The sequence below is a fragment of the Globicephala melas genome, chromosome 10, assembly GCF_963455315.2.
Source record: "Globicephala melas chromosome 10, mGloMel1.2, whole genome shotgun sequence".
Classification (NCBI taxonomy): Eukaryota; Metazoa; Chordata; class Mammalia; order Artiodactyla; family Delphinidae; genus Globicephala; species Globicephala melas.
In genome coordinates this window covers 81,599,177-81,616,958 of record NC_083323.1, presented here as the reverse complement: position 1 = coordinate 81,616,958, position 17,782 = coordinate 81,599,177, and the positions used below count along the sequence as shown (strand labels likewise).

General features: G+C 37.3%; 1 protein-coding gene across 3 annotated transcripts in view; it reads left to right on the top strand.

Annotated features, from left to right (window-relative positions):
• The window catches only part of RASSF8 (Ras association domain family member 8), a 129,936-nt gene that overhangs the window by 104,993 nt on the left and 7,161 nt on the right, over window positions 1-17,782 (top strand). For all 3 annotated transcript variants that reach the window (XM_030830543.2, XM_060305883.1, XM_060305882.2), the window contains exons 2-3: window positions 6,093-6,298; window positions 16,529-17,418. In XM_030830543.2, coding sequence (XP_030686403.1) covers window positions 6,196-6,298; window positions 16,529-17,418 — 993 coding nt within the window. In that variant the 5' untranslated portion in view covers window positions 6,093-6,195. The remainder of the gene's footprint in view (window positions 1-6,092; window positions 6,299-16,528; window positions 17,419-17,782) is intronic.

Here is a 17,782-nt window from a genome sequence, read left to right as displayed (position 1 = left end):
CCACTGAATCAACCTTAGCCACTGGGGACAGACACCAAAAACAATGGGAACTACGAACCTGCAACGGTAACCTCCTCCTGTGAAAAGGAGACCCCAGACACCATAAAGTAAGATGAATGGGAAGACAGAGAAACACACAGCAGATGATGGAGCAAGGCAAAAACCCACCAGACCTAACAAATGAAGAGGAAATAGGCAGTCTACCTGAAAAAGAATTCAGAATAATGATAGTAAAGATGATCCAAATCTTGGAAACACAATGGAGAAACTACAAGAAACGTTTAACAAGGACCTAGAAGAACTAAAGAGCAAACAAACAGTGATGAACAACACAATAAATGAAATTAAAAATTCTCTACAAGGGATCAATTGCAGAATGACTGAGGCAGAAAAACGGATAAGTGACCTGGAAGATAAAATAGTGGAAATAACTACTGCAGAGCAGAAGAAAGAAAGAACAATGAAAAGAATTGAGGACAGTCTCAGAGACCTCTGGGACAACATTAAACACACCAACATTCGAATTATAGGTGTCCTGGAAGAAGAAGAGAAAAAGAAAGGGACTGAGAAAATATTTGAAGAGATTATAGTTGAAAACTTCCCTAATATGGGAAAGGAAATAGTTAAACCAGTTCAGGAAGCAAAGAGAGTCCCATATAGGATAAATCCAAGGAGAAACACGCCAAGACACATATTAATCAAACTATCAAAAATTAAATACAAAGAAAAAGTATTAAAAGCAACAAGGGAAAAATAACACACAAGGGAATCCCTATAAGGTTAACAGCTGATCCTTCAGCAGAAACTCTGCAAGCCAGAAGGGACTGGAAGGACATATTTAAAGTAATGAAGGAGAAAAATCTACAACCAAGATTACTCTACCCAGCAAGGATCTCATTCAGATTTGATGGAGAAATTAAAACCTTTACAGACAAGCAAAAGCTAAGAGAATTCAGCACCACCAAACCAGCTTTACAACAAATGCTAAAGGAACTTCTCTAGGAAGGAAACACAAGAGAAGGAAAAGACCTACAATAACGAACCCAAACAATTAAGAAAATGGTAATAGGAACATACATACCAATAATTACCTTAAATGTAAATGGATGAAAATGCTCCCACCAAAAGACATAGACTGGCTGAATAGATACAAAAACAAGACCCATATATATGCTGTCTACAAGAGACCACTTCAGACCTAGGGACACATACAGACTGAAAGTGAGGGGATGGAAAAAGATATTCCATGCAAATGGAAATCAGAAGAAAGCTGGAGTAGCAATTCTCATATCAGACAAAATAGACTTTAAAACAAAGACTATTACAAGAGACAAAGAAGGACACTACATATGATCAAGGGATCAATCCACGAAGAAGATATAACAATTGTAAATATTTATGTACCCCACATAGGAGCACCTCAATACATAAGGCAAATACCAACAGCCATAAAAGGGGAAATAGACAGTAAAACAATCATAGTAGGGGACTTTAATACCCCACTTTCACCAATGGACAGATCATCCAAAATGAAAATAAATAAGGAAACACAAGCTTTAAATGATACATTAAACAAGATGGACTTAATGGATATTTATAGGACAGTCCATCCAAAAACAACAGAATACACTTTCTTCTCAAGTGTTCATGGAACATTCTCCAGGATAGATCATATCTTGGGTCACAAATCAAGCCTTGGTGAATTTAGGAAAATTGAAATCGTATCAAGTATCTTTTCCGACCACAATGCTGTGAGACTAGATATCAATTACAGGAAAAAATCTGTAAAAAATGCAAACATATATAGGCTAAACAATACACTACTTAATAACCAAGAGATCACTGAAGAAATCAAAGAAGAAATCAAAAAATACCTAGAAACAAATGACAATGAAAACACAACAACCCAAAACCTATAGGATGCAGCAAAAGCAGTTCTAAGAGGGAAGTTTATAGCAATACAATCCTACCTTAAGAAACAGGAAACATCTCAAATCAACAACCTAACCTTATACCTAAAGTAATTAGAGAAAGAATAACAAAAAAAACCCCAAAGTTAGCAGAAGGAAACAAATCATAAAGATCAGATCAGGAAGAAATGAAAAAGAAACGAAGGAAACGATAGCAAAGATCAGTAAAACCAAAAGCTGGTTCTTTGAGAAGATAAACAAAATTGATAAACCATTAGCCAGACTCATCAAGAAAAAAAGAGAAAAGACTCAAATCAATATAATTAGAAATGAAAAAGGAGAAGTAACAACTGACACTGCAGAAATACAAAGGATCATGAGAGATTACTACAAGCAACTCTATGCCAATAAAATGGACAACCTGAAAGAAATCGACAAATGCTTAGAAATGCAAACCTTCCGAGACTGAACCAGGAAGAAATAGAAAATATGAACAGACCAATCACAAGCATTGAAATTGAGACTGTGATTAAAAATCTTCCAACAAACAAAAGCCCAGGACCAGATGGCTTCACAGGCAAATTCTATCAAACATTTAGAGAACAGCTAACACATATCCTTCTCAAACTCTTCCAAAATATAGCAGAGGGAGGAACACTCCCACACTCATTCTACGAGGCCACCATCACCCTGATACCAAAACCAGACAAAGATGTCACAAAGAAAGAAAACTACAGGCCAATATCACTGATGAACATAGATGCAAAAATTCTCAACAAAATACTAGCAAACAGGATCCAAGAGCACATTAAAAGGATCATACACCATGATCAAGTGGGGTTTATCCCAGGAATGCAAGGATTCTTCAGTATACGCAAATCAATCAATGTGATACACCATATTAACAAACCAAAGGAGAAAAACCATATGATCATCTCAATAGATGTAGAGAAACCTTTTGACAAAATTCAACACCCATTTATGATAAAAAACCCTCCAGAAAGTAGGCATAGAGGGAATTTACCTCAACATAATAAAGGCCATATATGACAAACCCACAGCCAACATTGTCCTCAATGGTGAAAAGTGAAACCATTTCCACTAAGATCAAGAACGAGACAAGGTTGCCCTCTCTCACCACTATTATTCAACAGAGTTTTAGAAGTTTTACCACAGCAGCCAGAGAAGAAAAAGAAATAAAAGGAATCCAAATCGGAAAAGAAGAAGTAAAGCTGTCACTATTTGCAGATGACATGATACTATACATAGAGAATCCTAAAGATGCTACCCGAAAACTACTAGAGCTGATCAATGAATTCAGTAAAGTTTCAGGATACAAAATTAATGCACAGAAATCCCTTGCATTCCTATACACTAATGATGAAAAATCTGATAGTGAAATTAAGAAAACACTCCCATTTACCACTGCAACAAAAAGAATAAAAGGTAGGAATAAACCTACCTAAGGAGACAAAAGACCTGTATGCAGAAAATTATAAGACACTGATGAAAGAAATTAAAGATGATACAAATAGATGGAGAGATATACCATGTTCTTGGATTGGAAGAATCAACACTGCGAAAATGACTCTACTACCCAAAGCAATCTACAGATTCAATGCAATCCGTATCAAACTACCATTGGTATTTTTCACAGAACTAGAACAAAAAATTTCACAATTTGTATGGAAACACAAAAGACCCCAAATAGCCAAAGCAATCTTGAGAATGAAAAACGGAGCTGGAGGAATCAGGCTTCCTGACTTCAGACTATACTACAAAGCTATAGTAATCAAGACAGTATGGTACTGGCACAAAAACAGAAAGATAGATCAATGGAACAGGATAGAAAGCCCAGAGATAAATCCACGCACATATGGTCACCTTATCTTTGATAAAGGAGGCAAGAATACACAATGGAGAAAAGACAGCCTCTTCAATAAGTGGTGCTGGGAAAACTGGACAGCTACATGTAAAAGAATGAAATTCGAACACTCCCTAACATCATACACAAAAATAAACTCAAAATGGATTAAAGACCTAAATGTAAGGCCAAACACTATAAAACTCTTAGAGGCAAACATGGGCAGAACCCTCTGTGACATAAATCACAGCAAGATCCTTTTTGACATATCTCCTAGAGAAATGGAAATAAAAACAAAAGTAAAAAAATGGGACCTAATGAAACTTAAAAGCTTTTCTACAGCAAAGGAAACCATAAGCAAGACAAAACGACACCCCTCAGAATGGGAGAAAATATTTGCAAAGGAAGCAACTGACAAAGGATTAATCTCCAAAATTTACAAGCAGCTCATGCAGCTCAATATCAAAAGAACAAAAAACGCAATCCAAAAATGGGCAGAAGACCTAAATAGACATTTCTCCAAAGAAGATATACAGATTGCCTACAGATACATGAAAGAATGCTCAACATCATTAACCATTAGAGGAATGCAAATCAAAACTACAATGAGGGGGCTTCCCTGGTGGCGCAGTGGTTGAGAGTCCGCCTGCCGATGCAGGAGACACAGGTTCATGCCCTGGTCCAGGAAGATCCCACATGCCATGGAGCGGCTAGGCCCGTGAGCCATGGCCACTGAGCCTGCGCGTCTGGAGCCTGTGCTCCGCAACGGGAGAGGCCACAACAGTGAGAGGCCTGTGTATCGCAAAAAAAGCACAAAACTACAATGAGATATCATCTCACACCAGTCAGAATGGCCATCATCAAAAAATCTACAAAAATAAATGCTGGAGGAGGTGTGGAATAAAGGGAACCCTCTTGCACTATTGGTGGGCATGTAAATTGATACAGTCACTATGGGGAACAGTAAGTATGGAGGTTCCTTCAAAAACTAAAAATAGAACTACCGTAGGACCCAGCAGTCCCTTTACTGGGCATATACCCTGAGAAAACCATAATTCAAAGAGTCATGTACCAAAATGTTCATTGCAGCTCTTATTACAATAGCCAGGAGATGGAAGCAACCTAGGTGTCCATCGACAGATGAATGGATAAAGAAGATGTGGCACATATATACAATGGAATATTGCTTAGCCATAAACAGAAACGAAACTGGTTATTTGTAGTGAGGTGGATGGACCTAGAGTCTGTCATACAGAGTGAAGTAAGTCAGAAAGAGAAAAACAAATACTGTATGCTAACACATATATGGAATCTAAAAAAAAAAAAATGGTCATGAAGGGCCTAGGGGCAAGATGGGAATAAAGACGCAGACCTACTACAGAATGGACTTGACGATATGGGGAGGGGAAAGGGTAAGCTGAGACAAAGTGAGAGAGTGGCATGGACATATATACACTACCAAATGTAAAATAGATAGCTAGTGGGAAGCAGCTGCATAGCACAGGGAGATCAGCTCGGTGCTTTGTGACCATCTAGAGGGGTGGGATAGGGAAGGTGAGAGGGAGGGAGACACAAGAGGGAAGATATATGGAGACATATGTATATGTATAACTGATTCACTTTGTTATAAAGCAGAAACTAACACACCATTGTAAAGCAATTATACTCCAATAAAGATGTTTTAAAAAAAAAAGTTTAAGACAATTATCAAACTCCTCCAGTTAAATAAATGGGTAGAGGACAAGCAGATCATAGATGGGGAAGTTGTTAGCCAACGAAAGAATTAATATCCTTCAGCTAATATTTTCTGCACACCTATGCCTTATGCTGCACTTAGTGTTGAAGTTTCAGTGGTGTAGACAACACTCTCGGTCCCTTGGCCAAGAGTGTGAGGCAAGGGGCACAGGGAACAAACAGATGCTGACAAGGCTGCGGAAACTGGTTCGATTGTTTTTGATTCCTAAAATGACAAAAAATCTTTTCTTTTTTTTAACCTCAAATTATCCTAATGAAGTAATTTTTGTAATAAATTAGTTTGTATGTTGAGCAATAGGGCTTGGTCAAGTAAATAAGATTTCTTTGGTCAATGGAGAGTGACTTTATGAATAATATTCTAATTGTGGAAATAGTACCATGAGGTGTCATGATTGGTGGCCATGGTTGTAGTCACACTTCTAAGTTCAGTTCTGTGAATAAGTAAGCCCATGGTCATTAATGGTAGTAGGACTATGATATATTAAAATTTGTTTTGGTAACATTTACTTACTAGGAGAAATGGTAAGATTTGTTTTATTAAAAATGTTTTTTCCTCTTTTTAGCTGACTACACAGACTCTGCCTTTTCCGTGTTTTCGTGGCCAGAGACATGACCTGACGCCTTGATGACCAGTCTCAGGGCCCTCTGGTGACTGGCTGGGTAACCATGGAACTTAAAGTATGGGTGGACGGAGTTCAGAGGATTGTTTGTGGGGTCACCGAAGTCACAACTTGCCAGGAAGTTGTCATAGCGTTAGCTCAAGCGATAGGTAAGTGAACTCTCGGGGTGTCTGAGATAGAGTGGTTGATGCTTATGCTTCCTATTGTTTTTGTTTGTTTTAAATACAGATGTCCTGTGGTTTCTGTTCATTTGGTTCCATAATACATCTCTCAGGCACACTTTTACTTATTACTGTCAACTGCCTCCAGCTTAGGTCAGTCTGTGAAGATACTTGTTCTCTGCCTCACCGAGAGTTTACTGATCTTGAGTCTAGAGACTGCACTGTCTTCTCCTCACCTGTTGTTATCGTAAACAATGATTTCTGGAACTAAAAAGGTTTTCTTGAGCCAAAACATAGATTTCAAGTTCCCAGACTCTTCATTAGGCAAAATCCGGTTTTTTATTCTGAATACTTTCAGAAAAGAAATTTGCAACAAATTAAATGACATGGTTCTTCATTAGAAAGATAATGTGTACTTTTTAAATCTTACAGAGTGAAGATGAAGTAGTCAAATCCATGCTTATCGGCCCCATCTTATTCACTTACCCCGTTGCAACTTTTCTTCTTATTTACTGTCAGTTTATCTTTATGATATTTTATGCATGTTTTTTAGTTGCCATAATTCCATTTGGAACATGATGAGGGCATAAACACCTACATCAGTAAAGCCAGTAATGTGGGCTAAAGTTTGTATTTGCATCTTAAATCCATCACTTAGCAAACCTGTGGAGTTGACCCTTGAACAGCACAAGTTTTAACTGCCAGGGTCCACTTATATGGGGCTTTTTTTCCCAATAGTAAATCCTACAGTACCGCACGATTCAAGGTTAGTTGAATCCACGAGGAACTGCAGATAGAGAAGGCCGGCTGACTCTAAGTTATGTGCAGATTTTCAACTGTGTGGAGAGTTCGTGCCCCTAACGCCTGCATTGTTCAAGGGTCAACTGTATTGAGAAGGAAACTGTGTGTTCACCATGCTAGGTGCTCAGTGCCTCTTTGTCTTTGAGCTCCTTATCAAAAGTTTGTTTTTATATAGTGCTAGTTTATATTGGAAGCGTGTCAGGTTAGCTCAGGATGGAGACAAGTCACTGTCACGATGGCACCTTAGCATTTTGTAGAGGTGGTTGTGCCCCTGCAGTGTGGCAAGTGCACTGTTTGAAGTTGGCAATAGCCCTATATAAAGACAGAGGCTTTGTTTTAATACTAACATCTTTTGATTTTTCCTGAAATACTATATAGCACACTCATATATTAAAACAATGCTGAGAATCCTAGGCTTTCACATCCCATGAAATTTTCTTGCGTTTGGCACTAGTATTATATTTGTGGACTTAAGTTTAATTATTAAAGAGGAGGAAATTAAGGCATTTAATTGTATTTCATATTCTTTGCAACCAACTTATTTAGTCATTGCCCCTTTTGAAAGCCTCACATAATTTATTTGAATTAAAATATTAAGCATTGTTGGGTTTTTTCTGCTTAGTGAAAACTAAAATTAGCAAGTGTCAAATCTAAGTTTCTTTGTTATATTTGAGAATCAAGCCATGGACAGTGGTTAAAAAAAACGAGTAGTTTTTAGAAAAGTCAAGGTAGTTGAAGAGTACAGTAAGCTGCATCTGTCCATATGGTAACCATGTTCTCTACAGAGAATTTCAAGGAGAAACTGTCCAGATGTACCAGGTGTGTGTTTATCCGTTTGGACTAAAGAGTGTACTTCTTTGTGGCCAAGCTATTGATGAAAAGAAGCTTTAACTGAACCTACTCCCCCCACCCCATATTTGCTTTCTCAATAACTCAGTCCAGAACTGCTTTGAAAAGGTGACAACTTGAGTACAGATGCTTTACGATATTTCTCCAAACCTGGCTAAACAACTCTCTTGCTGAATCATAAACACTTCATTGAATTCAGAATTCACCTGAGAGATGATTCAACTGGCAACCAGCGAGCACTGTTGATCCTTGCTTCTGTTGTGCCATAGAATTTTTCTCAGCCTCAGATTCAGTATGCTTCTAATACACACTTAAATATGTATCTCCATTGTCACGAAAGTTATTGGTGTTCCGAGTCTAAACACGAAATGAAAATGTTACAGTATTTTGACCTTATTTATACTGTAAGAAATAATAGAGGGTTTATTAATTAGGGAAAATTGCTGCTGTAACAAACACCTGCAGAATCTCTGTGGCTTCACACAGTAAAAGGTTTAGTTACACTACTAGCAGCATATACGGACTGACTGAGCCAAACTGCAGATGTTCCTAAAAAATTTATAGTGATGCGACATATAGAATAGCTTCTTAAGTTAAAGTCCACATATTTGCCCATGGGGGAGGCACTGTATATATGATTAGGGATTATTGAGTTTTTCTGGGTAGCTAAAATTGCTTTCAGGAAACCGTCATGATATAAAAACATGTATACGTATTGGCAGTCTGCAAATATATATGACAGCTAACATTTTCTGACTCAATGGTACTAATCACTCCAATCAAGTTAGAAAAGAGCTAAAGACAGAACATAATTTGATAAAGGATTTTGAATGTTAGTTACTAGTATAGAAGGAAATCCTTTCTCCTCTGATCTTTGACTACCTTGACAGGTTATATTTAGGTGATAGAAATAGAACATATTCCCAAATTATAAGAGACAGTAACTAAAAGTGAAACGATGATTGACACACTCAATTGGCATGAGTGCTTAAACTTCCCAGCAGGAACGCACTGTTTGGATACCGTACACCCTGGGCTTTCTGAAACATTCCCAATTTTAAATACTCGACCTTGTTTTTCCCATAAACTATCCCAGAAATGCCATTATTTCAAGATAGAGTTCAAACTACTTCTCAAATCTGTATGTGAAACAGAAAGCCTTAAACAATTCATCCGTCTCAAGTTAAGTTGAGAAAATGCATTTGCTTTTACAAAATCACAAACGAAAAATATGAAAAGAATGTACTTCTGCCCTCAAGTAGCTTAGAACTTAAAGTACAGATAACAAAAGATTAGAGAGGAAAAAAAGAGGAGGAAGAAATCAAGGAGACTGAGGGAAAGGTTTTCTCATTCACACTGCTTTGTTGCCTGGTGCCATTTAAAGTGCTGAAGGTTCAGAAGTTTTCTCTGTTCACACTTCTGATGGTCTTGTCCTGTATCTCTTTCAACCGGGGCCAGACCTAGCATTTAATACAAACGAATTGATTGGGGCTGGGGCCCAAGATGGCGTGGATTGTTCCCAAAAGCCGTGTTTCATAGTTTGCCCCAACAAAATCAGTTTTCAAACAAACACCTTTTATGCTGATCTCTGGTTTTATTATTTGTTAATATTTCTTTCTCTTCTCTGGAAGTCTCTTCAAAGTAGGGGTCCTGCTTATTTATCCTTCTTATACCATTGCTTTGCCTAAAGTAGTAGGTACTCTACAAAACATAGTTTCTAGAACAGTGCTTCCCCATAGAACTTTCTGCAAGGATGGTAATGTTCTGTATCTGTGCCGTCCAGTACAGTAGCCACTAGCCACATGTAGCTATTACCTACCTGAAGTGTGGCTGGTGTAAATGAGGAAATGAATTTTTAATTAAAGTTTAAGTGTGGCTCGTGGCTAATAGCTGTTGTAGTGAACAGCGCAGTTCTAGAAGATGACGAACTGGTATCTCAGACTTAAAATGTCCAAACCCAAGCTTCGTGTCCCAACTATTGCCCATCCTCAGATTTCCTCCCCCTCATCTCAACAAATGGGAACTATTGCTTTTAATTGATTAGATCTAAAACTTTTGTGTGATCTTTGGTTCTTTTCTTTCTCTAATACCTTATAACTAATCCATCAACAAATCCTCCCTGTACTATCTTCAGTATATATCCAGAATCTTGTTGCTTCTCTCCACAGCCACTGTTACGACCGTGATGTAAGCCACCATCATTTCTCACTTAGATTTTTGCAGTGGCCTTCCAACTCATTTCCCTGTATCATCCTGGTCTCCTGCAGCCTATTCTCAACAGATTTATTTTAAAGTAATACTTTGAAACCATGCATCATCATCACTCTTCTGCTCAAAACCCCTTAGTGGTTTCCGGACTCACTCAGAAAATTTTAAAGTCCATGCGATGGTCTTCGGGGCCCTAAATGAATCCCTGCTTTACCTCCAACCTCATTTCCTCCCACTCCCTTTTGATTGCTTCCTCTTAAACGTGTCAGAGACAGTTCCGCCGTAGTCTTTGCACCTGTTCTTCTGTCTGCTGAGAATACTGTGCACCCAGCGCTCTTCCAGATTCACTCCCTCAGCTCACGGCTCCCTGACCGCCTGTCCATGCACACACGCACGCATACTGCCCATCTGCCGTACTCTGTTTTTCTCTATTGTGCTCCCCCCCGCCCGCCCCTGCGACATATTACATATAGGCCACAATCCATTATCCACATTTTTGAAACCTAAAAAATTTGGAAAGCCTAAAGTTTATCATACTTAATTTGTTAGCCATACCTGGCATGGCTTGAACTCATTTGGTAGTAAAAATGGATCTGATTTGATGTGAGGCTGAGGCTGCTTTTAATCTATATTTATTCCATTTGGTATGAAATTGATATATTTTACTTTAGAATTTTCAACATGTTTGACTACAGACCTGCAGGATAGCACTATGCTACCTTCCTAGAATCCAAAAAATTCTGAATGTTTAGCATATCTGACCTTAAAGCTGTTGGCTAATGGACAGTAGACATACATTCTTTCCTTTGTGTGTTGTGTATTGCCTGCCACTCTTTTGTTATTGCTTATTCTCATAGCTTAAAACCATGTCTAGCTTGTAACAGATACTCAATACCTACTTGTGAATAAATGAATGAATTTTTTTCAGTTTCTGTGAATTACAGGCTGAACTTGGTGATGTCCCATTCGTCTCTAAGATTATATGATCCTTTAGAAGATAAAGAAAATAATATATTTTATATTGTCACATTTAACTCTTAATTTCATATATAAATTATCAATTTTAGAAATTTATAAATTGGTTAATTTTGTATCTGTTTACAAGTAGTACTATCCATTGTAGACTATTTTGAAATTTAGCAAAACACAAAGAAGGTAAAAGAAGCACTCATGACCTTGCTTCCTAGAAGTAAACACTATAAGCAATGCTTTTTATGTACCTACAGATGAGTTAAAAAAAAAAAATTCACTCTAATGCTTCATAGTTTTAAAGTCCCACTTTTCATTACTGAATTGGGAATTAAATTTTCCACATCATTTAACAGTCTCACAGCAGTCTTATGAGGAAGGCCCTGTTATGTTCCCTATTTCAGAGATGATGGAACCAGAGGCACAGAGATGTTTAAATAACATGCCCAAGCGCCCGTAGCTGGTAAGGAGGGTCCTGGGATTCAAACCAGTAGTCTGATTCAAGAACCCTGCTCTTAACTACTATTATACTATGTTATTTATATCCCCTATAATCTCAATGGACAACTGTTAGAAAATATAGTCACCGACTGAATTACATTGAAACAAAAACTAAAAATCCTTAGTACTAAAATATACTGCTTTTTTATAGCCAGGGTCATCTTTTACAACTTTTATATTTATAGCAGTAGTGTAGTATATCCTCCATAATTCTGAGTATCCTCCATAATTCTAAGTATCTTCTATATTTTCCACATCCATAAAAGATTATTTTAATGAATGTGAACACATGTAATTCACAGCATGCAGCAGTCAGGATGGGTAAGATTATGCTACATTAATAATCCCCCAGACTTTGGTGGTTTATAATGACATGTTAGCTGTTATTTTGGTTAATATTATTTATGTAAAGTAACCAGCACAAAGCCTAGCAAACAGTGGGCATATTAAATGTTAATCATTATGAAATCAATAAATGTTTTCATTATTTTTAGTCGTAGTATATTTATAATAAAATCCTAAGTAAGTCCTAAATTAATATGCAGTAATTCTGTGATTACATGATAGTCTCATCAACACACTGGGAAAATATACTGTGAATGATTTAACTATGGGTTGAATGCACAGCTAGCTGACATGTTATACTCAAAGATATTCTTGTACCACTGTCATCATAAGATAAATACTGTATGGTAAGAGTTATCTTAATAGCTACACACAGGACTTACAGAAAGTTCATTGACAAATTTTCAGAATAGTTGTACATCATTGGGAAATTGCTTTAAAATATATATATGTATATATATATATACACACATATAAAAGCATCAAAAGCATTTAACAGACTATAAAATGTTACAATGTAAGTTCTGTTACAGAGAGCAATGTTTATTGTAAGAATTCTAAGTCATTATGGAATGAATTAGTTTTGTTCACTAGATTCCGCATAAGATTCCAAAATGTTTGTAGCTCAAGGAGAAAAGTATCTATTATCAGAAAAACTGAGTGGGGTAGGATAGTTTATTCACCACAGATAAAGAATAAGTCAGGTGTTAACTGACATTACTTAAAATATGTCCAGAAACAGGAGGATATGTTAGCATTAAATTCATGAGAGGTTAATGCCAGCTCTGTCATGTCCTTTTGAAGAACATAGAGTGTTCATCTTTGGGGTAAGGAGGATTTCATACTGAAGAAACGATCAAATGTCAGTTAAAACTAAAATTTCTGAAGAGCATTCATGATCAGGGTGTCTAATAGAATATATTCCCAGGGCCTGACACTATTTCTGACAAATGTTTATTCACTATATATTTGTTGAATACATAACAAGAAGTGACGCTTTTTTTTTTTTTCCCCGCGGTACGCGGGCCTCTCACTGTTGTGGCCTCTCCCGTGGCGGAGCACAGGCTCCGGACGCGCAGGCTCAGCGGCCATGGCTCACGTGCCCAGCCGCTCCGTGGCACGTGGGATCTTCCCGGACCGGGGCACGAACCCGTGTCCCCTGCATCGGCAGGCGGACTCTCAACCACTGCGCCACCAGGGAAGCCCCCAAGAAGTGACGCTTTTAAATGATTTTATTTTTTTGGCTCTAAGGAGAAATTTCCTAAAATTGTAAAAAAAATGGTTACAGTTTTTTAAATGGTTGAAATAAGAGCATAATGTTTCTGGGTGACTCATATTTGAGTGTTCGAATTTTGGTGTATATTTCTAAAACTTCATATTACTTCACCTAAATATTCCACTTTAAGTTAGGTGAAAGTAGTCTGTTATCTCCTTTTTTTAAAATTTTTTTTAATGTCTTTATTGGAGTATAATTGCTTACAATAGTGTGTTAGTTTCTGCTGTATAACAAAGTGAATCAGCTACACATATACATACATCCCCATATCTCCTCCCTCTTGCGTCTCCCTCCCACCCTCTCTATCCCACCCCTCTAGGTGGTCACAAAGCACCGAGCTGATCTCCCTGTGCTATGTGGCTGCTTCCCACTAACTATCTATAGTACCTATATATCAGTCGTCCAGTGAGATTCCACTGGTGCACTAAAATCTCTTTGTGATTTTCCTCATTATATGAAGTTAATGATTCTTGGGATTACACTCAATTGCTTCAGCTCTTCAGAAGTATAGTCAATATTTTATTTATCATTACAAATTGTGGCATACAGGCCTAGGTAACCAAAACAGTTTAAACTACAAATGCCATAGATAGATAGATAGATAAATAGATAGATAGATAGATAGATAGATGTATGTTCCTTTTTATTAGTCTTAGGGCTACATCAAGATAGTATGCAAGGTAGAACTAAGTGTATCCACTTAATAAACTGCAGTAAAAGGAGTTTTGCAGGAGGAACTGGAATCTGTCTAAATGAAGTATTCACGTTCTGTAGGGCCTTGCCAAGTATACGCATTCAACTTCCAATGATTGTGGAATTTAGCTCTTACATAAACTATCTAAAACCCTATTTCTGTAATAAAATCAAAGTATTAATTCATTTACTTTTTTAAAAAGGTTTTTTATATAGCTGGATGGATTTTTTTGCCTAATTGCACTAAATATGCATTATTTAACAAAAAGGAAACGCTAGCAATAAAAGCAATCCTAAATAATCTACCAAGACATTCTCACAGAGTAGCAGTACCATTAAACATTGGAAAAATAAGCTTTATATTTAATTATGACTGAATTAGAGTTCTTAAAATTTTTGATTTCACTCATATAATGTAATGATTCAGTTTTCTTTTTAAAGATGCTTCATGGCCTGGTAGGATTAGAGAGGGTTCTACTGGTCTAGTCCAACCCTTCATATTTACTGATGAGGACACAGGGTCCAGATAGCAGGAGTGAGATTTAAAAGTAGTTGATAGACAGCAGAGCCAGGAACACAAAGTGCTGTGATCTTTGAAGCAGTGTGTACATCTGGAACGAGTTTAACCTTGAAGATTTGTTGGGTGGTTTTTCTTGGTATAATTACAGTAATTTTTAACTTGAAAATCTTTAGAAACATTTTTTTATTCCAAGAAGCCAAATCCAGTGTGCTAATAAGGCTTTGCATTCCCCTTGTTTGCCCAGGTATTTTGATAGTAGCAACAACTGATACTTATATAGCACTTTTCAATGTTATAAAACATGTTTATATTTTATATCTCACTTAACTCTTACAACATTGTCAGGTAAGAAAATACAAGTCTCACTCTACAGATGAAGAAACCAGAGCTGAAGGAAATTTAATAATTTGTTCAAATCACATAAATATATGGCAGAGCCAGACCTGAAAACAGGCCTTCTGACTCCAGAGAGCCCATGTTCTTTCTTTCCACTCTGTCCAGCTTTACATAGCTAGGAGTTGCTGCAAGTTGATTAAGAATTCTTTTAGTCAGATTGTTGTCGCGTCATGTCACTATTTAAAGGAGGTCTCTGGTCAGCCCTTTTGTCATGTGAATAGCAATGTGTTCAATTAATGATGGCCGCCATGTATTGAAAACCTGCTACGGGCCCTGATTCTGACTCTCAGAACCTATGAGGTACTGCCCCTCTCCCCACTCTAGAAGTGAAGTTAGGCTACTTATCCAGCAAGTAATTTACCCGAGCTTAAAACTACTAGTCTGTTGGCTTTCAAAGCTCCAACTTTTCAGCTGCACCCAAAATTCAGGTTTCCTTAAAGACGAACATACACGTATGCTTAGAGCAGTTTCACTCTTCATCTGCTACTTTGGAATAGCACATGTGGGTGTTCATAGTACATATCCAGATTTCCATTTATTGGCCCAGTAATTGAGGAAATACTACTATTGGTTCAGAAGCTCATGAAATAAAAAAGAAGACAGGGAAGTCAAATCAGTAGCTGTATATGCCAATATGATAATTGCTAGATGGCAAGGTGAGTTCTTTTTCTTTGTAATAATATTAACTACTAATGGACACTTTTTTTTAATTGAGATGTAATTGATATATAACCTTACATTAGTTTCAGATGTCTAATGGACACTCTTAACAAAATTAATATTTTCCATCTGACCCACACACCTTAAATGGAAATATTTAGGAAGTGTATTCAAGCTAATGACATTATATTGTCTTCTGAATCTTTATCTTCCATAATTACTGTTAGATTCAGTATATTTTTAACATAAATGTAATTTTATTCTACTTTTGTTTTTTAATAATATCATTTTTGCCTTTTTAATGTTTTTTAAAAGACCCTTTGAAGCTATTACTTATCAAAACTGAACAAGACTTCTCTTCAGGCCCCACTCTTTATATGAGACTATTTTGAGAGTTGTTTTCACTGAGGTGATTTTTTATTTGCCACAGGTATGCAGGACGGTATGGGCAAGGAAAGGCCTACCCAGCACCTGTAGCTGAGTTGCAGGTCCTCCACTGGCTCCATGTCTCCTTTCAGGAGGAGGGACGGGGGCTCCAACCTTCCCAAGTCCTGATGTGCAGAGAAATCAGAGGGATTCCTCAAGTGGAAGTTTGCTCAAGTTCTGAAGTCCTGCCTGGTTCCTGGGACCAGGCCCTCCTGGCTTCCAACAGGACACTAGTGCTCTCCTTAGTTTCAGCTGGAGGTCTTGCCGCAAACAAGGTCTAGGCGGTCAGGCATTTGACAAGAGGGTAGATTAAGATTCCCATTGAGGTTTAAAGTGTAAAGATGAGTTTCTAAGTGAGTCTGAAGAGTGTATGCAGTTCACATCCCATAGTTTTGTGTGTTACGTATCTTAAGGAGTTCAGTATCCTCAAGCGAAAGTTTTAAAGACATCATGGGCTGGACTTTGATGCTAATTAAGAAGACACAGTTATCAAATAGTGTCCTGCGTCTGGAGGCATTATTTTAGCTGTTGCCTATCCCTTTTTGACAATTTATTCTTATCTTTTTTTATCTAGGTCGAACTGGAAGGTACACTCTTATAGAAAAATGGAGAGATACTGAAAGACACTTAGCACCTCATGAAAATCCTATCATATCCTTAAACAAATGGGGGCAGTACGCTAGTGACGTACAGCTGATTTTACGTCGAACGGGGCCGTCTCTCAGTGAGCGGCCCACGTCGGATGGTGTGGCTCGAGTTCCTGAAAGAACTTTATGCAGGCAGAGTTTGCCCCCCTTAGCTAAACTGAGGCCTCAGATTGACAAAGCAATCAAAAGGAGAGAGCCTAAAAGGAAATCGTTAACATTTACAGGAGGTGCCAAAGGGTTAATGGACATTTTTGGAAAAGGTAAAGAAACTGAATTTAAACAAAAGGTGCTGAATAACTGCAAAGCAACAGCAGATGAGTTAAAGAAGCTGATCCGTTTGCAGACAGAGAAGCTCCAATCCATTGAGAAAGAGCTAGAATCAAATGAAATAGAAATACGATTTTGGGAGCAAAAATATAATTCTAACCTTGAAGAAGAAATTGTCCGCCTGGAGCAGAAGATCAAAAGAAACGATGTAGAAATTGAAGAGGAAGAATTCTGGGAAAATGAATTACAGATTGAACAGGAAAATGAAAAACAGCTGAAAGACCAACTTCAAGAAATAAGACAGAAAATAACAGAATGTGAGAGCAAATTAAAGGACTATTTGGGTCAAATCCAGACTATGGAAAGTGGTCTTGAAGCAGAAAAATTGCAACGGGAAGTTCAAGAAGCACAGGTCAATGAAGAAGAGGTTAAAGGAAAGATCGGTAAGGTCAGAGGGGAGATTGACATTCAAGGCCAGCAGAGTCTGAGGCTGGAAAATGGTATTAAAGCCGTGGAAAGGTCTCTTGGACAAGCCACCAAACGACTACAGGTAAGGACACTTTTATTAGAATGTTTCATCTATTTAAAAGAGTTAAATATTTGGAATCTAAAACACTGAACTCCTCTTTTTCTTTCCTCATGGAAGCTTCTTAAACTCTGTGTTTCTCCAAATCACTGTAGGTTTGCTCTTGATTTTCCAGAATGATAATGCCTTTATTTTCATCACTGGTCATGGAAAAGAATCTGAAAATAGAAAAAATGTTCAATAAAACACAGAAAGTTGACTGGAAATATATATAGAGAAAAAAGAATTAAATATATTTCGGCATCTTCTTTACTGATTATTCATTTTCTCTTACATTTAAAGTTAGAAACTTACTTTGGTTTATCATTTTCTTAGAATTTCTGTGACT